Source organism: Colletotrichum graminicola (assembly GCF_000149035.1).
Source record: "Colletotrichum graminicola M1.001 genomic scaffold supercont1.15, whole genome shotgun sequence".
NCBI lineage: Eukaryota > Fungi > Ascomycota > Sordariomycetes > Glomerellales > Glomerellaceae > Colletotrichum > Colletotrichum graminicola.
In genome coordinates this window covers 583,964-606,433 of record NW_007361019.1, presented here as the reverse complement: position 1 = coordinate 606,433, position 22,470 = coordinate 583,964, and the positions used below count along the sequence as shown (strand labels likewise).

At 54.8% G+C, this 22,470-nt stretch overlaps 10 protein-coding genes and 1 non-coding gene across 11 annotated transcripts; 8 read left to right on the top strand and 3 right to left on the bottom strand.

Moving 5' to 3' along the window:
* Positions 1-771: 771 nt before the first annotated feature.
* GLRG_04745 (uncharacterized protein) lies at positions 772-1,638 on the bottom strand (the record flags this gene model as incomplete). Its single annotated transcript, XM_008095430.1, has 4 exons — positions 772-916; positions 991-1,127; positions 1,318-1,333; positions 1,415-1,638. 4 exons carry the CDS (start codon positions 1,636-1,638, stop codon positions 772-774), a joined length of 522 nt encoding a protein of 173 aa, XP_008093621.1.
* A 1,136-nt stretch (positions 1,639-2,774) lies between these two features.
* Positions 2,775-3,423, top strand: GLRG_04744 (uncharacterized protein; the record flags this gene model as incomplete). The annotated part of the gene is made up of 4 exons (XM_008095429.1): positions 2,775-2,860; positions 3,038-3,144; positions 3,240-3,272; positions 3,365-3,423. The coding sequence occupies 4 exons, from the start codon at positions 2,775-2,777 to the stop codon at positions 3,421-3,423; spliced, it is 285 nt and encodes a 94-aa protein (XP_008093620.1).
* Positions 3,424-3,941: 518 nt separating this feature from the next.
* GLRG_04743 (uncharacterized protein) lies at positions 3,942-8,834 on the bottom strand (the record flags this gene model as incomplete). Its single annotated transcript, XM_008095428.1, has 3 exons — positions 3,942-6,672; positions 6,732-7,941; positions 7,997-8,834. 3 exons carry the CDS (start codon positions 8,832-8,834, stop codon positions 3,942-3,944), a joined length of 4,779 nt encoding a protein of 1,592 aa, XP_008093619.1.
* A 1,042-nt stretch (positions 8,835-9,876) lies between these two features.
* On the bottom strand, positions 9,877-10,458 carry GLRG_04742 (uncharacterized protein; the record flags this gene model as incomplete). The annotated part of the gene is made up of 3 exons (XM_008095427.1): positions 9,877-9,969; positions 10,057-10,389; positions 10,447-10,458. 3 exons carry the CDS (start codon positions 10,456-10,458, stop codon positions 9,877-9,879), a joined length of 438 nt encoding a protein of 145 aa, XP_008093618.1.
* A 1,077-nt stretch (positions 10,459-11,535) lies between these two features.
* On the top strand, positions 11,536-11,999 carry GLRG_04741 (uncharacterized protein; the record flags this gene model as incomplete). The annotated part of the gene is made up of 3 exons (XM_008095426.1): positions 11,536-11,671; positions 11,730-11,842; positions 11,901-11,999. 3 exons carry the CDS (start codon positions 11,536-11,538, stop codon positions 11,997-11,999), a joined length of 348 nt encoding a protein of 115 aa, XP_008093617.1.
* Positions 12,000-13,155: 1,156 nt separating this feature from the next.
* GLRG_04740 (ribosomal protein L14) lies at positions 13,156-13,728 on the top strand (the record flags this gene model as incomplete). The annotated part of the gene is made up of 2 exons (XM_008095425.1): positions 13,156-13,284; positions 13,414-13,728. The coding sequence occupies 2 exons, from the start codon at positions 13,156-13,158 to the stop codon at positions 13,726-13,728; spliced, it is 444 nt and encodes a 147-aa protein (XP_008093616.1).
* Positions 13,729-14,648: 920 nt separating this feature from the next.
* Positions 14,649-15,403, top strand: GLRG_04739 (NAC domain-containing protein; the record flags this gene model as incomplete). The annotated part of the gene is made up of 3 exons (XM_008095424.1): positions 14,649-14,888; positions 14,976-15,034; positions 15,091-15,403. The coding sequence occupies 3 exons, from the start codon at positions 14,649-14,651 to the stop codon at positions 15,401-15,403; spliced, it is 612 nt and encodes a 203-aa protein (XP_008093615.1).
* A 479-nt stretch (positions 15,404-15,882) lies between these two features.
* On the top strand, positions 15,883-16,657 carry GLRG_04738 (ATP synthase subunit D; the record flags this gene model as incomplete). Its single annotated transcript, XM_008095423.1, has 4 exons — positions 15,883-15,891; positions 16,033-16,428; positions 16,488-16,574; positions 16,628-16,657. 4 exons carry the CDS (start codon positions 15,883-15,885, stop codon positions 16,655-16,657), a joined length of 522 nt encoding a protein of 173 aa, XP_008093614.1.
* A 619-nt stretch (positions 16,658-17,276) lies between these two features.
* Positions 17,277-18,287, top strand: GLRG_04737 (uncharacterized protein; the record flags this gene model as incomplete). Its single annotated transcript, XM_008095422.1, has 1 exon — positions 17,277-18,287. The coding sequence occupies one exon, from the start codon at positions 17,277-17,279 to the stop codon at positions 18,285-18,287; it is 1,011 nt and encodes a 336-aa protein (XP_008093613.1).
* A 1,348-nt stretch (positions 18,288-19,635) lies between these two features.
* Positions 19,636-20,402, top strand: GLRG_04736 (uncharacterized protein; the record flags this gene model as incomplete). Its single annotated transcript, XM_008095421.1, has 2 exons — positions 19,636-19,883; positions 20,003-20,402. The coding sequence occupies 2 exons, from the start codon at positions 19,636-19,638 to the stop codon at positions 20,400-20,402; spliced, it is 648 nt and encodes a 215-aa protein (XP_008093612.1).
* Positions 20,403-21,720: 1,318 nt separating this feature from the next.
* Positions 21,721-21,801, top strand: GLRG_13113. Its single transcript has one exon. It is a non-coding gene; the product is annotated as a tRNA-Gly (tRNA).
* Positions 21,802-22,470: the final 669 nt, after the last annotated feature.

Genomic DNA, 22,470 nt, shown 5'->3' with positions numbered 1-22,470 from the left:
AATCTCGACTTTGGTGCTGGGGAGCCAGGCCCTCCAGAGTTGCCCCATCGACGACATGTCCAACCCCCGACGATGTATGGGGAAGGGGCCACGGAGGCAGACACCTTCAGATTCGCCATCATGGGGGTTCGGCTTGTTCACGGGGGTTCTGTGTTGATGGACTAGACAACTTGAGAAATCAGATAATGCTTGATCGAGTTGACGCCTTTCCTCGCAGAAACCTGTCATTCCCGGTCCTATTGACGTTTGGATGGATTGGGGCAAGATCCGCAAGAACACTAACAGCAGATGGTGCACAGTTTGGATTGAACCTTGGCGGACGACACATCCCCTGGACCATTTGGTCTGGCAACAGTCTGTTGCTGCGACGCCACCGCCGTCGTCCACTCCGATCAATCCCGGCTGGGCCCGGCCAGGCTGGCGTCGACACTGCCGCCAATCGCGATAGGACCCCCTCCTCTGTCAAGATCTGTGGAACAAAAAAAAAAAAGGAAAATAGTCTAGATATCACATGCCGGGTTCCGTAGTGTCTTGACGCAAATCGCGGCAACGGGTGTAAGTACCTAGGCCTCTGCACGATACGTTGTTCCCTCCTGTCCTCCGCGTAGCATTATCAGACCCATGGCGAAGCGGCGGCAGACACATTTGTTTTGCGCCGAAAACCCGCGACATTAACCTGCCTCTCTCTGTCGGACCGCGCCCCCCTGCCTCCCCGGTCTAAGCTCCTCCCCATCTCGCTTGCCCTCCTGCTGGCGTCACCATGTCGCGGTCTTAGGAGGAGACGGCTCCCTTGACATCCTCCTTGACCTCGTTGGCCAGCTCGCCGGCGCTCTTCTTCTGGGCAGATTGCCACATGAGGATACGGGTGCACTGGGCGACACCGACGGCACCGAGGAAGAAGTTGACGGCGGCGAGGCTACGTTGCGTCAGTAAGTCAGTCATGGTGTTCCGAGCGCATGCTCCCGGGAGGGGCGGGGGGGAGTGACGTACAGGTAGTTCTTGGGCTTGATGATCAAGCACCAGCGGGTCCAGATGATACCAGTGGCCGTCAGGGCGGCGTTCTGGGTCAGGGACAGCTTCTCGGCGGGACGGGCAAGGTCGGCAATACCGGCGAGGACAAGAGCCCACTGTACATCATGTCGCTGGTCAGCAATCGGTCTCTCTGATTGTATCCTCCCCGATCATCCGTGTCTCCCGTCCTCGCGGGATGGTCATGCGGGAACTCCGACATCGCAGCCGGGCCATCTACAAGGGATGGTCCCTCTCGTTGGGGGGGGGGGGGGGGATGCCGCAGCTTCAGCGCACAAGAAATCGTACCTTCATAACAGGAGCCCTGCAACCACCACAGTCAGCGCCGTGTTCGTTTGCATTGGTTCGCGAGGAGGGGAGGGGGGGTAGAGCAAAGACAACTCACCAGAAGTGCACCGTCTTGATGCCGATGGGGCTGTCCCACATGCGCTTGAACCAGCTAACCTGGGCGTCGGAAGCGGCGGTCGAGCTCTGCCACCTCTTGGAGCTCTCGCGGAATCGGGTGCGGAACTGGGAGGTGCGGAAGGCGTTGCGGATCTGGGCGCCGGCGAACATCTGCTGGCGGAAGGCCGGGCGCGCGGCGTTGAAGAAGTTGTTGGCGGGGGCCATTGTGACTTTTGGAAGGGGGTAGGTTGCAAAGGAGAAGGCGTTTGAAGAACAATCGGCACTCGGTCGGGCGGGAGGAATTAGGGGGGATCGGGTTGGGTTGGAGCGGTTAGGTTTCGTTGTCGAACGGCGGACTCGGAGGTTGAGTCAAGGTTGGGAAAGAGAGGGCAGGCGTTGAGGATTTGAGATAGTCCGAGAGAGCGGGCGGCTTTTTTTTTCTCCCCATGGGTTGGGGTCCCCGGGGACCGGGGGAACGGTTACACAGAGCGCGAACCTGCCGCACAGGTACCCGCCCGCCTAGCTGCGTAGGGAAAGGTACATGCGATGCACTACAAGCGCCGCCGATCGGAATTAAGCGGGAACAACGTCAGGCTGAGCTGCCAGGGAGCACTGGCCAAGCGTCAGCCACGGCGAATATCGGCGGGTACCTAGGTACTTTACGGATAGCAAACTACCTATGCGGGCGTTGGCGGTGCTAATGCGTCTCACTCGGGAGACGCTGCCCACGTGGTACGCTTGTAGCCAGCGTGGTCGCAGAGATGCAGCACGTTGCGTTAACAAAGAACCAGAGAAGAGTTGACGAGAAGGAGGAAGAAGAAACCAAGCAAGCAAAGTATCAATGGATATTGCCCGAACCTGCTTCCGTACTGCTCCTGATAAAACTCGAGCGGTGAAAAATCACTTATATGTCAAGTCAAAGAGTAAGAATGTCTGTATAGGCCCGCTGTGAGTAAATGACATGGATAAAGGGCAGATCAAGTGCTAGCAAGATAATTATTTGGTTGGCGGCTGTGACGGCATGCCTATGCTGCGACCCCTCCAATTGCATATTGAATCATATTGCAAACATTATGCTAATGGGGTACACTGTACGTACCTCAATACATTATGCACATGCACAAGCAGCAGCTCCGAAGCTTCCAGCCAATCAATCCCGACCAATCATGCACAACCTAATTCCCATAGGCGTTATGTAGAGTGGACACCGCCTTCCAACGTCGGCATCTCGTCAACTTCAATTCCTCGTCCTTTGCCCAGAGCCTCTCACTCTCCCCCCCCCCCCCCCAATTGAATCGACCCCCGACCCCGACCCCAATCGACCTCAACCTCCGTCCGTCCGCCCCCCTCCTCCACGCAAAATGTCGGGCAAGTACGCATTTACAAAGGCCCTCAAGGAGGTGCGCTTCCTCTTCTGCCAGACGGGCGAACACAGCGCCGCGACCCGGTACGTTTCTTGATTCCTCACTACACCACATCACACACCCACACATACGCACGCACGCACGCAGCGGCAACGCCATCGCGGCAGGCCGCCGGACTTTCACTCACCCTCTCCCGCCGACCCGTCCTCGTGTCTCCGAGCCGCCGTGGCCAACCATCACCCGCTGACCTTTTCCCGCAGCTCCTTCGTCGCCAGAGCCTACCCCACGATGAAGAAGAACAACCCCCAGACCCCCATCCTCCTGCGCGAGGCCGCCGGCACGCTACCCAAGGTCTACGCGAGATACGGTCAGGACGCACTCCCCACCCTCCCCGGCCGAGGAACTCGCGCGCGACGGAACGGATGAGGAAGAAAATGCTGACCGAGATACCGTTGCAAACAGAGTTCGGTGTTGAGAAGAGCCAATCGCTCGAGGGTGAGCATTTAAACCCCCCTCTCCCGCCTCCCCTTCTGTCTGGGAGTAATCTCCCTCCGGCTGACGGACGATAATGCTAACCCGGACATCAGGCCTGTCGGACAAGCAGATCGAGGACACAGTCACCACCTTGGTCAAGAACGGCGCATGAGGGACCGAATTTTGGGGGGACACTTTTCAAACGAATTGGAGAAAAAAAAAAGACCTTGTACCATCACCCTCTTGAGAATTCCGTACCCGATTCGGCGTGGAACAAGCAACATGCGCTTGTATTGAGTGAGCGAGCATGCGGCCATGGCTACCAATGGGTCGAATTAGCTTCTGATCTTATCTACTGTCATGACCCGCCTCAAGTGTGACGGCCACCATGTGCATCGATGCTTTATCCTGCCGACATTCACTATCAGAGCAGCGAAATCTCGAACGCACTCTCATTCTGGTTCTGTCACGTAGCTCCTGGATCTGGAGCCGTCATTATCACTCAAACATAGGACCCCCTCGAAACACCTCTCCAAATCTTCCTCATTATCTGCCGTCGGATTACTTCTCCAACAAACTCTCCAAGTTGCAACAAAGCTTCCCGTCGTCCCTATTTTCTGAAATCATGTCCCATCTGTCTGTATCTGCCCTCGCGTCCAGATCGTCCTGCACCACGCACGATGCATCTCCCTACTGCTTACCGCTGTCCTTCTTGGGACTCGGGTTTGCCGAAGTCTTGACGCTCCCACTCGGAGTAGAAACAGTGGTGGCAGCCGATGCCGAACGCGCCTTGCCCCAGACGCTGCTTGCTGGCAGGCCCGACACAGGCTTGGGGGCAGGCGGCAGCGTGGGAAACTCGGTCTTGCTGCCAACGGGAACCGGGTTGGTATTGGAGCTAGAAGCGTAGCGCTGCTGTTGGAGGTGACTGTCTTCTTGGATCTTCTGCTTCTTAGGCGAAGGGCGGTTCTTCTTGGGGCTCTGCTTGCCCTGCTGTTGCTGATGGTCATTGTTGCCCTTGAGCTGCTTGATGCCGAAGTCCCTCTTGGGACCCTGCACTTGCCAGTCGTCGTTGTCTTCCTCCAGCGTCATTTGCGTGGCAGGCATCTTGTCGCTGGCAAGAGAACGGCCCTTGTTCTTCTCCGCGACGTTCTTGACCGGGGTCTGCTGAGATGCAGAGCTCTTCTCCTTGCCTTTGGAGGTTTCGGCGGCGCTCCCATCAGACTGGCTGTCTTCCTCCTTGGTAGATGGGGTACCAATCGTGAGGGTGCGCGACGTCTTGGACGAAGTCTGGGACACGCTGCGATCATGTTTGGTGGGCCTCAACGGAACCGGCGCAAGATCAATCTTCTTTGGGGCAGCCGCAGTCGAGGACGTGGTCGGTGAGACAAACACCTTTGCCTGAGGATTGAGCGAGGTATTGGACTTTGGAGTCGTTTCGGCACCTGCTGCAGACTCATCCGGCAGAGTCTTCCGTGCGTCGCTGACTCCCGTCGCAGACGGGGGAGTTGCGGGGGTTGACATCCGGCCAGACGACCCGTCGGGAGAGCCAGTCTCCTGGGCTGAGGAGCTGAAACGTGCGGTGCTCGCAGCGGAAGGAAGGCCGCCGGTATTGAAGGTCTGGGGCGCTTCAAAGCTCCTGGTACCTTCTGCGCTTTCAGAAGCGAACGAGTCCCGGCTGGCGATGATTAACTGAGCAGGCAGCTGCTTCTTGCGGTTTTTGGGCAGCCGCAACGAGCCCCCGCCATCCGCGCGAAAAGTCTTCTTGATAGACTCCGAAAGTTCTGACTTCTCAGGTGGTTCCTTTGGCTCATACCCCTCTGGCCGAAGGATCCCCTTGCCCTCGGCAGTCTCGCTTGTTCCCGGCTCCTTACTCTGTGCTGTTCCATCGACAGGTGATGCCAAAGTTTGTGAGACAGTACCAGCGGTGGCTTTTTTGGCAAGTCGTTTTGCGCTGATTGACTCAACCTCCTTTACTCCAATAACCTGCTTCGCCTTTGCAATGACCTCCCTGAGAACTTCAGGCTCAGTATCCTCCACCATCTCAGTGGTGATTGTCATCGAGACTTCAGGGGCTTGCTCCTCTGTAACGAGTATGGGTGTGTCTTTGGCAGGTTGCTGTGCACTGCTCGATTCGCCCTGGTTCATAGAGGTAGGCTTCTTCTTCTTCTTGGACTTCTTACTGCTCTTTTTCTTCGTGGCAATCTCGCTGGCAGCAACGGTAGGAACATCCTCTTGGGTTCGGCTCGAATCAATCAGATTGTCAAGTACATGGCCAGCCTGAGTGCGGGAGTCGTCCTCTTGTTCGGAAGAGTGCTCTTTCGGGCTGAAGCCAACGATAGGCGATTGATCGCACCGTTTGCCAATCTTGGTTTCTGGCGCATTACAAACCTCGACATTGAGATCATTCTTCTCCGAGAAGATCTTTCTGTATTTCCCTCTGTCATGAGACGTGCGCTCTGCTTGGGGCTGCGCAGGAACTGCAGGAACCGCAGGAGCTGCAGGAACCGCAGGAACAAGAGGGACCGCAGGAACTACAGGAACTCTGGGAACCGCAGGAGCCACAGAAGCCACAGAAACCGGGTTGCTCTTCTTGATCAGGATCGTGGCCTCAGGAACAGTTTTGACAGCCGTTTGGGACTCCCTCTGTCCATCTGAGGACGATTCCTCGTGGTCGGTGGCACCAGGTGCTGCAGGAGAAATATGCTTGGTTGGTGTCACAATTCCTCCGCCGTTCTGAGGTGTGGTGGCCCTCCTAGGTGTTTGCGTGTTCGTGTCAGCTTCCTTAGGCTTCTGCGGCGTGGCCGGCAAATTGACGACAATGGCTTTGCTGCCGCCTTTGCTTGGGCTGTTCTCAGGGTCAAGGGGAGGAGAGGTCTTGCTTGTCTGCTCTTCGTCCGGGATCACCTCTTCAGAAGGCGGTTTTGACTGAGATTCAGCTTCTGCAGAAGTTCGGAGCTTCACAGTGACAGCAGGCTTAGTCCGTAACTTGGGAGTGTTGCAAGTCAACTTGATGTCTTCAACCGGCCCGTGTGTATCTTTCTTAGCTTCTTGCCTGGCGTTCGTGGCGAGCGGGGTTGCTGGATCATGGAACGAAGAAGGTTGAGGAGGGTGTGCAGCAGGAGCCTGCACCGGCTGAGAGCGAGGTACCATGTACTGCTCCAAGGAGACCAGCGTCCTCGGGTCAGGGCGACTCGACGAAAACTGGCCGAATGCGTTGGAGTTGCCCCTCCACGAAGATTGCTGTTGGCTGTTGGATCTGCTTGCCGAGTCGTGCTGACTGTTGTCTGGGCCGTAGTTGCTATACATAGCGTTGCCATAGCTCGAATGGTGCATCGCGCCAATCTTGATCGTACAATCAAGATCGCGACTACTGAAGACATCCGTGGCTGAGGCTTCTCTCACGCGCGAGCCATCCTTGAATCTGAGTAACAGGCTAGCGTCAGCAATGTCAGAGATGGAAAGAAACTGAAATCCACTTACCTCACAAAGAAGCAGACGAAATCTCCCGGATTCTCATTTACCGGCAATCTTTGGACGTTATCAACCTCCCCCCATCGTGACATGATCTCATGCATCTTCCCGACAAGGATTTTCTGAGATATCTGCGGAGCTGGGTTCAATTGGACGTACACAGAGCGTTCGCGTTCCTCGCACCTGGGGCAAGTACAAGGTGTGTAGATGTGTTTGTGAGCGGACTTTGGGTGCAGATTGGAGCAATGAAATTCCGCCTTGTTTGAGAATGAGCGAGATCGGTTTTCTTTTGTCGGAGATCGACGGAAAACAGGGCCGTGGATTGAGTGATCTGTATGCGGAACCTTCTCCCAGCCCTTGGATTCGCGCCGAGGCCTAGAATGATCGTAGCTTGCGTTGCCAGGGGCATTTGGTATCTTCATCTGCTCTTGCCGTGTATCCTGGTTCGGGCTGAAGCGCGGAGGGCCCATGGGCAGGCCTTGCCCAGATCCTTGATCAGCAGCAGAACTCACGGTTGCATTTCGCTTGCCGTCATGTTTGCGGGAAGGTGTGACGTCAAAAGGCACCCTCTGGTAGACGGCCGACGGCATCCGCGTGCCACCTGTCGGGACCATGGAGATCTGAACGGGTGAGGTGTGCACACTGCTCGTCACTCTGCTGTCTTCAGACCTTCGAGGGGGGATGTTGACTGGAGGGCGATGTCCATAATGCTGATGTCCAAGTGTGGGTAGCGCAGGAGGTGGAGGAGGCGCCGATGGGCCAACCGGCCCGTGGTAGGGTTTCGGCTCACCGTTGGGACCTGTCATGAATGGGGTATTGAAGGCACGGCCATAAGGTCTCATGGACTGATGGTAGAAGCCTGGTTGAGCAGCACCTGTCTTGGCCGGGTGAGACTCGGGGGCTCCAGTAGCCGGGTTTCCGGTGCTAGGGCCAGAAGTAGAAGACACCAGCTGATTGTCCGACAAAGACTCTCTGGAACGGCCGATATTTCCTTGTCCTGCAGTAAGATCGTAGTTTTGGGTTCTCACTTTTTGTCTGTTGCTCGTTCCACTGACAATAAGGGGCTTTTGGAGAGTGGTATTGGTATTGGCCGTCATGTGGGTAGGAACGGTAGCAACGTGTGACTTGGGCACTGAAGAAGCAGCGCCACCGACGATAATAGTGGATGGAGAGACTGCTAGGGGAATGCCACTCGGCGTGTCGTGAACGGATTGACCAGCTGCCACACTGTTAGCCGAGTTGTCTGAGGTTGACAGAGAAAGGTATTGACTTACCAAGCCAGCATTGCAAAGTGCCATTGTGCCAGTTAGCTCCAAGGCTGTTGGCCGGGTAGGCGGTTGGTCGAGCCCATGGCTTGCCTAACAGCTGGTTCTGTCGGTGACACAGAGCGTTTCGAAGAAGCGTTATATCGACCGGCAGCTTCTGAAGCTCGGCCCAGGTGCCCGGAGTGATGAGGCCGACAACGTCGCCCTCCCAACAGTTGAATCCCATGAGCTTTGCCTTGTTCTCGGCTTGAGCGACCCACTCATCGCACCAAACGCCAAGTTCGACTGCGGCAGCGCAGGCTTTATTGCGAGAGAGACTGTCGTTCTCGTCGAAAAGCAGGTGCATAAGATTCCACAGGTTCAATGCACCCTGGAAGTAGATTTCGAAGCAGTCGAAGTAATCACATAGGTCCTCCCAGCGTTGCGGTCGGGCCAAGGATCCCAGAGATTTCCAGTGCTTCTTGCGAATGGCATTAGCTCTATCCTGGAGCTCTTCAGCGTTCCACAGATCAAGTTCGCGGGTGTCATGGACATGGTTCAAGCTGACCCCGCGTGTAGGAACCTCGCCGTTGTTGGTACTGAAAACGGCCTTGATCTCCTTGTGGCTGTAGAAGGAGATAGACAGATAGGCTTCCACATAGCGCCTAGGGGTTTCTCCCTCCTTGGCAGGAACCAAGTTGTAGTTGCGAATACCGCTGGGATAATGGTAGGTGTGGCTTGGAGGTAGATGCCTAGGATTGGTCGTCAGGGGGTCTGGGTTCGCTCCTTGAGTATCGTGATCGACGTTCCCCACGGGGAAGTCGTGACCCTGAAACGGGCCTCGATCACCTGGGTTGTACGAAGCCATGTTGCAGAACTGAAGTATCCAACGTGGTCGTGTCAGGTGTATGGAGAAAGAGTCGGTTTGAAGGACCGAAGCTTTCGCGTTTGTGGGGAGGCTGATGATATTTTGTAGTGATGGGGAGGGATTTCGAGGGGTGCGTTGACACAGTGAAGAGCTGTAAAGCTGCAACAGAAAGATGAGTGAAAGAAGAAAGGTCAAATAATTGTTGTGAAGGAAAACAAAAAGACAATGGGTCAAGTAGTGAAGGGGGGCAGGAGGTAGGCAGGAAAGAGGAAGGTGCCTGCTCTGCTGTCTGAGGAAGGAGCCAAAGCAAACCGCCTGCCTTGTAGAGGAAACTATTCAGTACAAAGCATTCACCCCATTACGAGTGACAAGTGACAAGCAGGATGAAACACGGCAGAGATGATGATAATGACAGAGACAACACTGCAGACCAACGGACCCAAGCTGGGGATCAATAGTGATAGCACCATTGACGCGGACTACAACAGTTTGGGTGGCAGTTCGAAAGACAGTGAAGCACTGGATAGACTCAACCAGCAGAACCAAGTAGATTCTTAGCAATCACAAGCCTCAGGCTTGTTGAGTATACGTTATGATAGTGAATGCTTCGGCTTTGGTAATGAATATAATGGAAACCCTCATCTGAATCACAGCTGCGGCAGCAATCGAAGACGGGTTTACAAGAATATTTCTAGTTACTAGGCGGCCTCCAGGCCATGATGGAACTTATGTCGTTCATTATATGGTCACCAAGTTCAGTGAACTGGTGACATATGATAGTTGACCTTTCCTGGAGGTATTCTATGCATGCCATGTTATCGCTAGGTCGGACGGCCTGGACCATCGTTGACGCCCCGCCAGGTTGATCTGAGTCGAAAAGCGGTTGGAGTGAGATGTCAAAGCAGACAGGCAGCATCATTTTGGTGGAGGGATATATTCATCATTCAACTAATGTAACAGTTGCCTTCGGAAGTTGCAGGTATCTGGTTATACAAAGGTAGGAAAGAGGCTGCAGTGACCATCAAGAAAGACTTCATGTTTCTCAGCTCTTCTCGCCGTTCAAAGCGTTGAGCATCTTGAGTATCTCGGACTCGTTGTCGCCGGAAACCGCCTTGCCGTTGTTCCAGTCCACAGTCTGCATGTCCCGGTCAGCACGGGTCACTCTTAGGGGAAAGCGGGGAGGCTCCATCGACGGAGAGATGCCTAGGGAGCAGAAACATACCACTGGTCTTTGGAAAGATTCGGAGTTCTGCTGGAACTTCCTCAAAGCCTCCTGCTCGGTCGAGGCGCCCTTGATGATCGACGAGATTCTGCTCTGCCCGACGTATTCCAAGATGGTCTTGACCTGGTCGGCAGTAGGGGGGTCCTCGGTGATGTTGAGCTCGAACTCGGCGCGCGCCTTCTTGGGGTTCGTCTGGACGCTGTGGTCGCTGGCTTGGTCTTCGGTCGCGCCGGCCGAAGCATTTGCCGACACCTGCTTGAGGATGTTGGCGACCCTCACGGAAGCGGGGGAGCTCGCTTTGTGGAAGAGAGTGACGATGTCAAGGGTCTTGTGCTAAAGCGGGTGTGAGACATCAATCGCGGGGATCCGAACTGGGAGAGTCTGCCTTACGAAACGGAACATGGTGGCGGGTCGTGGGGGGCTGTTTCGATGGTGTGGTTTGTTAAGAGTTAGCTTTGCTTCGTGAATCTTGCAGGTGTGTGATACGATGAAGTCGGCAGTGGAGCTTGGAGCTCCCAGTAAATTTACGTCATCCTTCCCGGCCGCTTAGTTTTAGACGCCAATGTCGGATTAGCGCACAGGCGGGGCCTGCGGCGCCTGGCCCCTAGGCGATGCACCTGGAACCGGCCAAGGGACAGACAGGAACATGGAGCTTCACTTTGTTGACCCCTCACTCCCGTCATTTGAATGGGCTCGGACAAGACATCCGCGCATTCTGACTTGATTACCCTTGCCGGGCGGAAGTGGTCATCAGGGTCCGTCTGAGCCACGACGTGTTGCTTTTGTAAAGCACCGAATCTGGCCCGGCGTCTAATGTTGAAGCCAGGTGATCTAGTCTGTACCCTCCAGGTCGTCACTTGCGGGTGTCGATTGTCAACGAATTGCGGCACGAGATAACACTTCGATTCAGCGCCTCAATTCGCTAGGAGAGTGTCAGGATGAACGCCTGCTAAAAACAGCTCAGGGCCTCATCCTCATTCGTCGCTGGATAGGTTTTCGCAGGGGTGTGGTCATGTTTGAGGCACACGACGGTCAGCGCCGCCCAGCTTTAACCAATACCCAAGATAGGGCTGAATATTAAGCACCAAGGACCGCAACAGAAAATTCAATCACTCTTCCACCGCTCTTGCCTGAGTGCAAATCGCCGATCAACCATGTGGCTTTGGGCAGATCTGTCCAGGCGTTTTTGCGGAGAAATGACAGCTGGATGACGTAGGAGGGACATTTGCACCTGTCTGAGCTGAGATTTGCGCGAAGACGTCATGACGTGCAGTGAAGTGAACGGTGGGGTGGTTGTTGCGCAGTGCCAGAGAGCTCTTTCCCATCACATATAGAAAGCTCATCTGCTGAACGGTCGAGTTTTCGTTTTGCTCTTCATCCCTTCAACCCAATCGATACCCATCAATCACTCTCAAAGACCAATCTTCTCGATTTCACAACGTATCACCTACCAATTCCTCCACCACACATACCATCATCATGTCCGGACAGTCTAGTGTTGGTACCAGCGGCGTGTACGAGGCTGGCGATCAGCGCAACGTGAAGAACTCGGAGAAGGACACCGGTGACCGTTTCCACGAGGGCAAGGAGCACTCCCACCTCGCCAACGACTCCAGTAAGTCCTCATCGATCTCCTGTGGCCGACATTGTTCGCCATACTGACTCCCTCCAAGAGGACGAAAGAACCATTGCCAACAGGCTCGCTGCCGAGGAGAAAAAGCACCGCGAAGGTGAGGAGGAAGATGACGCAGAGACTCGCATGTCTAAGAAGGACTCCACGTTGCCTGTAAGTTAGGCTTTGCCGTTATGGTTCTTGCAAGTCGAACGATTCTAACCCTCATTAGGCCAAGATGCACGGCAACGAGCCCTCCAAGGGCGCCAAGATCGATCAGGAGCTGCAGGAAGAGGATGAACTCCGCCTGAAGCAGAAGCAGGGCAAATAAGTGCACGATTCAAGCGGGTTGCAATTAAAATTAGCGTTGGTTGGGAAGCATGATAATAGACGTGGCTCATAGCCTGAATGCCACAACTTTACTGATATAAATAATGTCTAGATGACTGTGATGTTCAGTGAATGATAACTATCACCTTCAGCATGGGAATGTAAAGGCGGAGAAAGATGCCGCTGTACTCAGTGACATGGCATGGTAATGAGACGGCAACTAACGATGTCGACCAGTGGCATCGAACCACTTCTCTCTGCTCGGAGCTGTCTAAGTACCATCTACAATCCGTTATAGAAAAAGATATGGGAAGGTTTGCCAGCCAGGGATAAGGAATCACGAGCTAGGCGTAAAGGATGGTGGGTAAACAAGGTAAAATCCAATCACAGTTCAAAAAGACGCAGTTTATTCAGCAAGCGTAAATGATGTAGAATAATATAATATTAAAAAGTTGCTATACTGATACCTGGATGCAAAGTCAGCCACGTGCATCCCAACTGAGATCAACAACAAGACGGGTGATTTCAAGGTTGGAAGTCAGAATATGTAAGAAATTGAATATCATGTATTCAGACGGTATAGCCGCTCCGGCGAAAGAGGGCCACCGACTGAAATCAATCGCAAATTGTTCTCATCATTCCAAGGGAAGGCGGCAGGAGGATATTGGCATGGTAAACGTACCTTTGTTGTATCCGCAGCCTCTTCGATGAGGGCCATGTTTGTGCACCTCTGAGACTGGTGAAGAAGTAAGAGCAAGCACAAGAGAGGAAACGATCAAGCTGCATCTTTAAGTTGACGGGAAAAAAAGTTCTGCTGTTGGTGGGGCACTGCCCATGCAGCAGGAACACCGCTGACCGCCCGGCTAGTCCCTTTCGGGCAAGCAACAGCCCGGATCGGCAAATCCCACCAGCCGACAGAAAGGAAAAAACGGTCTTGCCCTAAGGTCCCCAAGCTTGTGCGTCTGGAAATCGACGCACCTCGACAAAAAAACCGCAGTAGCGAAACGTGACTTAGAACTCCATCACCACTAACCAGCAGCAAATCTTCGACGTCTGGTAAGTCGACGCGCCCCTCCCACAACCAAACAAAAACACCACTCCGAGTCCGCATCACCGATAGCTAACTTTGCGATCCAACTATCAGACCGACCAGCAAAATGGGTGACGCTACCATCGAGGGTTCTAAGTGGCGAATGGTCGAGGTCGGCCGTGTCGTCCTGATCCAGGGCAACAGCCCCTACGCCGGCCGCCTGGCGACTATTGTCGAGATCATCGACCACAAGCGCGTACGTTGCGACAGCTCCTGACCTGCCTCTGTCCCCCCCGCCCGATACGATTTCGTTTTGAGCGCGTGCACGCAGAATGCACTGGAAAAGAAGGAAGATGGCGATTCTAACATCAAGTTCGAATTATAGGCTCTGGTCGACGGTCCCTCCTCAGACGCTCAGCTCGCCGTTCCCCGCCAGCCCATCTCCCTCTCCAACGTCCTCCTCTCCTCCCTCAAGGTCGAGGGCCTGCCCCGCGGCGCCCGCACCAGCACCGTCCAGAAGTTCTGGGCCAAGTCCGAGATCGACGCCAAGTGGAAGGAGACCACCTGGTTCAAGCGCAGCCTCCAGATTCAGCGGAGAAAGAACCTCACCGACTTCGACCGCTTCAAGGTCCTCCGCCTCAAGAAGCAGCGCCGTTTCGAGCAGCGCAAGGAGCTGGTCAAGGTCAAGGCCTCGGCGTAATGGACTTGCGATTGGGACGTCTATGGGGTTGACTTTGAAGACTACGGGGCTGGCTTAGAGCGTGACAGCATGGGATCCGGTTTGGTCTGCATTACCGCAGCATTGGGTTGCTGCACATCTCTTTTGCTCCGTAACTGGAAGGGCTGTATGTCACATTCATCATCAATCATATGATGACCGGCGTCAAATACGGAAATTCAGAGACAAAAAATGAAGTTCATGGCACAATCAGAAAAATAGATTGGTTGGCTCGTGACGGGGACACGGAGTAAAGATTTTTTTCGGTTTTCCTTTGAGAGACCCTGTTGAAATTCTGACCATCATGAGGCCCTCTGACGTGTATGTTTTGAATTCGTGCCGGAAACCGCCTACGAACTCTAGCGTTCCTCCGCCCAGCTCATGTACGGTATTTGTGACCAATGCCAGGCTCTCTCTCAGCCTTGTAAAACTAACGACCAGCATGTCATCTATCTAATCTGTTCGTGCATCTGGGGATCTTAGCTGCGGGCCAGGCAGGTTGTTTGCTTACATAATACAATCCAGTCACCAGAGGTTTGCCCGCAGTCAGTGTTCTGCAAACCCTATCAATTTTCTACGATCTCTCCTTCAAACCACAAGCACCGAACAATCCCCCACGTCGAGTTGAGATACCCTCGTTCTAAACTTTGGTAAGTACTGCTGTGTCCCTGTCGGAAAATTTGACCCCATCTCCCGAACGACGAAGCCGCGCCAGCCCGAACGATTTTTGTGCGAGTTTTGCAATTCCCTATTTTTTCCCACAGACACACCAAACCAGAAGCTCGCCAAATCAGCTCCTTTGCGCGATCCTAGCTCCCACCACCACCTCCTCCACCAGCAGAAAAAAAAAAGAGAGAACCCCGCAACTAACTTTTTTTCCCCCGTGGTTCACAGTCGACAAAATGGCCAACCCCCGCGTTGAAGAGCTTCCCGATGACGAGACCAAGAAGGTCTCCGTCGAGGAGCACGAGGACGAGAGCTCCGACTCCGAGATTGAGGGCGAGGAGGCTGAGGGCCTTCCCTCCGGCTCCACTGCCATCATCCACTCCCGCAACGAGAAGAAGGCCCGCAAGGCCCTCGAGAAGCTGCACCTGACGAGAGTGCAGGGCATCACCCGTGTCACTCTCCGTCGCCCCAAGAACGTGAGTACATGAGAAGGAAGAGGGGGTGGTTTTTGGTGGCATGGTGGTGCGATGCGGGGGGTTCAACAAGGCTGACCCACGTTCCAGATTCTGTTCGTCATCAACAACCCCGAGGTCTACAAGTCCCCCAACAGCAACACCTACATGTAAGTCAAATGCGCGAAGGACCGCCAGATGTACGGAAGTTGACGTTGCGATGCAGCGTCTTCGGTGAGGCCAAGATTGAGGACCTCAACGCCACTGCTCAGCAGGCTGCCGCCCAGCAGCTCGCCGCTGCCGGCGGTGAGCACGACCACGCCGGCCACAGCCACGCTGAGCCCAGCAAGGCCGCCGACGCCGAGACCAAGAAGGACGAGGAAGAGGACGACGGCGAGGAGGTCGATGCTGAGGGCATCGAGGACAAGGACATTGAGCTGGTCATGACCCAGGCCAACGTCAGCCGGAAGAAGGCCATCAAGGCCCTGAAGGAGAACGACAACGATATCGTTAACTCCATTATGGCATTGAGTATTTAGCGACGGCTACAGCCAAAGATAGTTTCTCAAAATCTCGACAACGGCAAAAAGGACGGAATGGGTTGGCATGTACAATTCCCAGGGAGTTGACTCCGAAAAGTCTCTTTCGCAATAAGACGATAATCGGCGTTTTCATCTGTCCCGTGAATTTACCTCCTAAGATGCGTAGACACCGTCCTTGGCCAATTCATTTGCAATCTTGAGATATCCTCAATGGCGACTTGGGATATGGAATTCAGCTACCCCTCGATCTTGGGAATTGGCTCAAACCGAATTCCCAGGGAGCGAGCTCTGCCCCACCATCCAACCATTCGCTCGCGCCAACCAGATGGTGTAACCGTGCGTGGATCACGTGACCATCCATGTGACCCAGTTCATCCCGGCTCTTTCTCTGCTCTCCGTTCGGCAAAGTCAATCAACAACCTCACGTCGACGCAACTCTCTCTCCACTCCCCCGAACCCTCAACATATCCTACAAAATGGCCGCAGTACGTATACCCCATAGAATCTCGCCAGTAGCCTCCTCTCGATTGATGCAGCCCGCGACAATGACGCCAATTGGGTTGCGCGCCCGCCGTACCGCTCCCTTGAAGCCGGGCCTGAGCTAATTTCTTCATTCCCTGCAACAGCGAAGCGCAGCTCTCAAGCTCGACTGGGCCAAGGTCACCACCTCGCTCGGCCTGCGCGGCCAGACCGCCGCCTCTCTTCAGGCCTTCAAGCAGCGCAACGAGTCCGCCCGCCGCCGCGTCCAGCAGCTCTCGGAGCTCCCCACCACTGTTGACTTCGCCGCCTACCGCTCCGTCCTCAAGAACCAGGCCGTCGTCGACGAGATCGAGAAGCGCTTCACCGCCTTCAAGCCCGCCACCTACGACGTCAACCGCCAGATCAAGGCCATCGAGGCCTTTGAGGTCGAGGCTGTCAAGAACGCCGAGGCTACCAAGCAGAAGGTCGACCTCGAGCTCAAGGACCTCGAGAAGACCCTGACCAACATCGAGTCCGCTCGCCCCTTCGAGGACCTCACTGTCGTACGTGCCGACCAGAGCGATGGGGATTGCACTCGTGTAGATGCTTACGATGACCGCAGGACGACGTTGCCGCCGCCGAGCCCTCGATCGACGAGAAGACCTCCCAGCTTGTCTCCAAGGGCCGCTGGTCCGTTCCGGGATACAAGGTACGGTCAATCTGCAACGCAGATGCGCTTCGGCATGCTAATCCCCTCTATAGGAGAAGTTCGGCGACCTCTCGGTGCTATAGACGCTTTCACTCTTCGATCCCCTTTGTGTACTCTAGCATTGTAGATAGGCGATCGGCCCGAGGGGAGGGAACCAGCCCAGTGGACATTAATATCGACCTGCTGTACCAAGCGCATTGTTTGAATACTTGACGGCCGTTGACGGTGCTCGACGGAGTTGGCGACGCATGTCTGACAGGCGCTAACTGTTCGGTTGAATTTTTCCGTTCGGAGTTTACGCCCTCGGTTGTAGCCCCCGGCGTCCTTTACCCGAGCCAAAAGACCAAATCCTCCCCGAAATAGCGATTTCTAACCCGCAGTACCCAAATTCCACAACAACTAACCTTCCGACGTCTGGAGAGCGGCCCATCGAACTTTCGCCTCGATGCGGCATTCGGGGGTGGCGGTTATGCGCACGCCGGCACCCCGGCAATACTGCCGGATAAACGGGATCTCGCCGCGACAACAACAGCCCGGAATCACCGACTTCCCCACTCGCGACATCAGTTCCAACATCTTGTCTGCCCTACTGCCTTTTCGCGACAAGCGTAGAGGTCGTGCGTACTGCCATTCTTGCACCTGCTTCACCTGATTTGCCTCGCCCATCGTGCTTGCTACTAATCTCAGGTACTCAAATTGGACATGGACTCATTGGACCATCTCATCCTCAAAGAGGCACCCCCTTTAGATCCTGCCTGGCTCGCCTACGAAGAGGAAGTATCTCTCCAGGCCCCGAATAGAGCGCATGCCTCACCACTCGATCGCCAGCCCGTGTACGCGGAGGAATGCAGGCAACTGAACGCCCGCATGCTCACGCCCGGCGCGCCATGCCACCATCTCTCACACGTCTCCACGCAGCAATTGACCACCGCGTCGAGCCTCGACGGCTTTGCCATCCCGCTACTTCGGTTCTTCGACGACAGCGTTGAACCGGCGTCCAAAGACAAGGGCGTCGTGGTGATCTATTACCACGGCGGCGGGCTCTACGTCGGCGAGTCGGACAGCGAGGAGCTCTCCTGCAGGCGGATCGTCAACGACTTTGCGGGCGCGATGGTGTACTCGGTGGGGTACAGGCTCATGCCGGGCTTCCCGGCCTCGACTTGCGTATCCGACTCGCTAGACGCCTTCGCTCACGTCCGCGCCCTTCATCCGTCGGCGAAGAAGCTCATTCTCATCGGCTCTTCGAGCGGCGGACAGCTCGCGGCCACTGTTTCGCAAGTCGCGCCGCGCGGCAGCTTCCACGGTGTCGTGCTCCGGTGCCCCGTGACCAGCGACGGCGGCAGCTCTCTGGACTTCGTCCCGGAACGTCTCCGGCACGCGTACACCTCCGCCTCGCCGTCCTTCGTCACGAGCCTGCTGGGCGTGTTCGGGCGGGCAGTGCCGAGGGACGGGCTGGGTAGGATGCCGCTAGAGGCTGGGGCAGAGGAGCTGGGGGGGCTGCCGAGGACGTGGGTTCAGGTGTGCAGCAACGACACGCTGTACTCGGACGGGCTTTGTTACGCGATGGCGCTGAGGGGGGCCGGGGCCGAGGTTCGGGTCGAGGTCGTGAGGGGGTGGCCGCATACGTTTTGGCTGAAGGCGCCCGGGTTGGCGAGGGCGGTCGAGGCGGAGAGGGAGATGGTGGAGGGCCTGAGGTGGGTTCTGGAAAGCTGAGGGGACGGAAAGCTCGAGGGCCTTCCAAGACCACTATCCCACGACAGCCGAGATGTAGTAGGAAGGGTGGCAGAACTATGATGAGAAGCAATCTGCCAACGCTCTGTGAATCGTGAAAGTGACAATGTAAAACTGGTCGAGTAGCTCTTGTCGAGTACCAATGCCTTTCTTCGGGCGCACATGCTGTCAGGCTGAAAGCAGCGCCGACGACCAACACGACGTTATGCCGTCGCTCAGCACCCACACAGCCGACGCCGATGCCGTATTGTCCAGATGGGTATGCGGATAGCTTGATAAACGACGATTTGGAACAGATGTATCGACGCGGGATTGTTCGTTGCCTTTTCCACTGGAAGCAAGACGCCATCTCCCAACGGGCTGCGACTCGGGCTAGAACAAGATGCTAGCTGAGTTCAAGAGAATCTGTTCTAAAAAAAATGCACAGCTCCATGTTCTGTTCAAGACTGAACAATTGTAGCTGTACTTCGGGTGAGAGTTATACCAGCTGCTAAAGCGGGGAACATGATATTGACCCGTCAGCCCGGCCATGACAAGACAACGGGATATACAGGTTGATGTTCCAGCAAGCATAAATAGAAACCAATCTGTCTCAGTGGGTTCCTTAAGTCCACGCCGGGCTGGTTCTCCTCTGGACTGGTATCTAGCAGTGTATCTTGGGATCCCGTCACTCTTTGCCTCTATCACCACACAGCCTGCCTGTAATATAGTAAGATAGCACCTATAGAGTGAATGTTTCCTTTCTCAATAGAGTCAATAACCAGGTTCTCTGCTACTTGATACTGTCGTCAGGGCTCGTGTATGTAGCGTGGCAGAGCTCCCTCAGCATTTGACCTAAGTCAGCACTGGATTCTGAATATTATAAAACGAGGCACACTATAACAGCCCTATCACGATAGATACTGGATATATTCCAATCACAACATGAAGCTGTGCTTCATTCTTGAAAAATAACACAGCGTCAACCCCTCACATACACTCACTTACTGCCCGTTCACCACTCAACGTGGCTAAAATCCACTTTCAGATCGTTCCTACCTTTTTCGACTGCTCAGATCCCTTTCTACTTTTCCTTCTCAATTGCTTCTCCTTTCTTTCCTTCTGAGGTAGCTAAAAGATCAAAAGCTCTACTACCCAAAGAATATTCAACCCTCCTCTCTCACCCTTGAACCCGCATTCTTTCTTCCACCCATCCAACCTACCCAAAGGGAGCCGGTAAAAGGCAACAAACAGATCAACTGAGCAAGCGCTATACACTCACACAAGCTCACGAAAGTGGAACAGCATTACAACAGAGCTCAACAGCAAAGAATACCCATAGCAGCCAGCAATGGCAGGTGACGCACGCAAGAAAGGAGGCGCCTATAGCGACAACCCAAAGACGCGGAGAACAGTAGAGTATCTCCAAAACCTCCCCGCCGAGAAGAAGAACGAGAAGCGCAAGAACTTCCTCGAGTACCGCTCTTTGAGAACTGCATGCATCACCTGTGCCAAGAAAGCAGACTACCAGCAAAGCCGCTCACGGGACGACAAACTTGCCATGCTGCGTGAGGCCTGTCAAAATGCCATGGCTAACAGGTATGTGTTTTTCTTTCTCTCCTTCTTATTCTTCTTTGGTTCTTCTGCCCATCACCGTCTTTTGAACATTCATCACAGAATATGGGTGTATACATGTCACATACTAACTGGACGCCAAGGCTGAAGAAAGGCATCGACTACGAGGGCACTGACATTGAGACCCATGTCGCTCGCTTCCATGATCGTGCCTTTTGTGGCAGCAAGAAGAACGCCGGCGCCTCCGACGTTGCCAGAACCCCCAGTCCTGCCAGCGAGGCCGACGGCCCCAACCCTGACGCCGAGCAGTCTGCCAACGCCCACAACGACAGCCAGACTACAGGGCCTGCAAGCACTCCCAACACAACCAACATAGTTGACTCCATCGGGCACGATAACAGCACCGCCGATGATATTGACGAGGATAGCCAGCTGCTTGAGGAGGGGCATGAGATGATACTCCAAGAGATAAGCGTCCGCGCGTATATCCAGGTCCAGACCGCCCACAAGCTGCGTCTCCTAGTCGAGGCTGCTGGCCTCTGAACGCACAGCTCCCGACACCCTCGTACCCAGCCCACCACTATCTCACGTCTGTTTTTTTCTGCAATCTGGCTCTAACCTGGTGCATCGTCGGCCTGAAGATGCCGTCTTCGACTCGGCAAGATCGGATAGATGCGGAAAGGACGGCTCGATCGGCAGCAGCCCTAACAGATAGAGGAAGGCTTTTTTTTTTTCTTGGTATGTCGAGGAACGGGAGATTAATTACAGACGACGAATCGGAGAGAGAGTTTGGCCCGGCGATTTGAGAGTCTACGTGAGAATCGACGGTGATGCTGAGTCACGGTGACGGTGTGTGGTGACAACGTTTTTTCGCTAAGAGAGCTAGCTCTACGAACCCGTCGACCGCAAGACCCCGGTCCCCGGGCGTCCTTGGCCGGTTCGTTGGATCCGGCTTGGGGTCGTCGCTAGTTGCCCGAAATGCAGGTTCGTGAGTCAGCGACTTGGACGAGTCGGGCCTCGGCGTCGACCATCGGATGAATCTAGACGCACGCACGACCGACCAGCCACCCCGGCGGATGGCGAGCACCAAGCCGGATGCGCCGCCGGCGAGCCGCCCAATCCAGCGTCGCCCTCCTCAGAACGGCCGAGAAAGTTTATCACGTAACTAACGAACTAGTGGGTTTCGCCCTCGCCCGGGTTAAAGCGCTCGCGGACGCGGATGAGCAAGAAATCCGGCGCCGGGGGTCTTTACAAGTTAAATGGCTGCTGTGCTATCATCCATGCATGCATCGGCGAAGCAAGTTGGGCCGGGAACAAGGCAACCGTCCCCAGGGCTGATGTTCCTCGGCGGGCAAGAGGCAAAATCACAGACTGTTACAGCACAAGGTGTATCCGGATACTATGTAAAGGATGTTGGATTAAGCTACACCGCGGACCGGTAGAACGGGGGGGGGGTGTGTCAACAGCATGGTCGGGGTGGACGATCCATGCCAAGTCCACTCCACCACCACCCCTTTCTCTCATCAGGGCTCGTACATACTTTTCTCTCACGCAAGCGCCGCCCTGTTCGCGAACGCCGGCGCACTCAAATAATCCAGCGTGTTATTAGTCGGCATGTTCCTAGAGCATGACGAAGTTGCGACTTACAGTTCATGATGGGATGGAAGAATGCAAACCGTGCGCTCGGAGCCAAGACCCCCACACTCATCAAAGAAGCCCAACCCACCAAGCCACCCACCCCCCTCCCAATCGATGCTCTCCCGAAGAGGAACCCTCTCTTCCCCTCCCACCCACCAACAAGAGCCCGTACTGTGCCGGACCGAGGCATCGAACAAGCGAGACTCACCGACTCTCGTTCCGAGCGCCGATGGTTTAGTGGTAAAATTCTCCGTTGCCATCAAGCAGCGTCGGGGAGCCGGGGGTTCGATTCCCCCTCGGCGCACAAACATTTCCTTTTCTTCTTTCGTTTTTTTTAAATATTAATTCTAAGTTTTTTTATTTTATTTTTATTTGTTTACTTTACTTTACTGGTGTGTGGATGGGGCATATCCCATGATGAAAGCCTCTCTCTCCCACGCCGCTCGGATGCTGGAACTCTTTTCCCAATCTTGAATCGTCTCGAGACGCCAAATAGAAAGAAAAAAAAAATATTCGGGCCGTCTGGGAAACCCAACCCCAACCCATAAGGCACCAATCAATCAGTCAATCTGGTCAGGTTCTCACAGTTTTCTTGCGCGCGCGAAAGCTGGAAACGAAGTAGAGGAAATAAGCTTAAGCTTAATATTCATGGGGGCAAGAGAAACCGGTAATCTCGTCCCGGTGCTTTGCTCTCTAAGAGTGTGTGAGGGGACCGTATGAGGAAAAAAGCAAAAAAAGAAATCATGAAAAAATCTCTAAGAGGTATCGTGTGAAAGAGCGAAGCCAACACCCCCCAAGAAAAAAAGAGGAAGGAAAAAAAAAGACATGAAACGCTCCCCAAGTGATAGAGATCCGTAAAACGCCAATCCAAAGCAGCCCAGCCCCAGTGCAAAGAAAGCGAACCCGGAACACGTATCCGACGGGAGGGGGGCGAGGTCGTCCCATAACCGGTAAAACATGGCGCACGGCGACC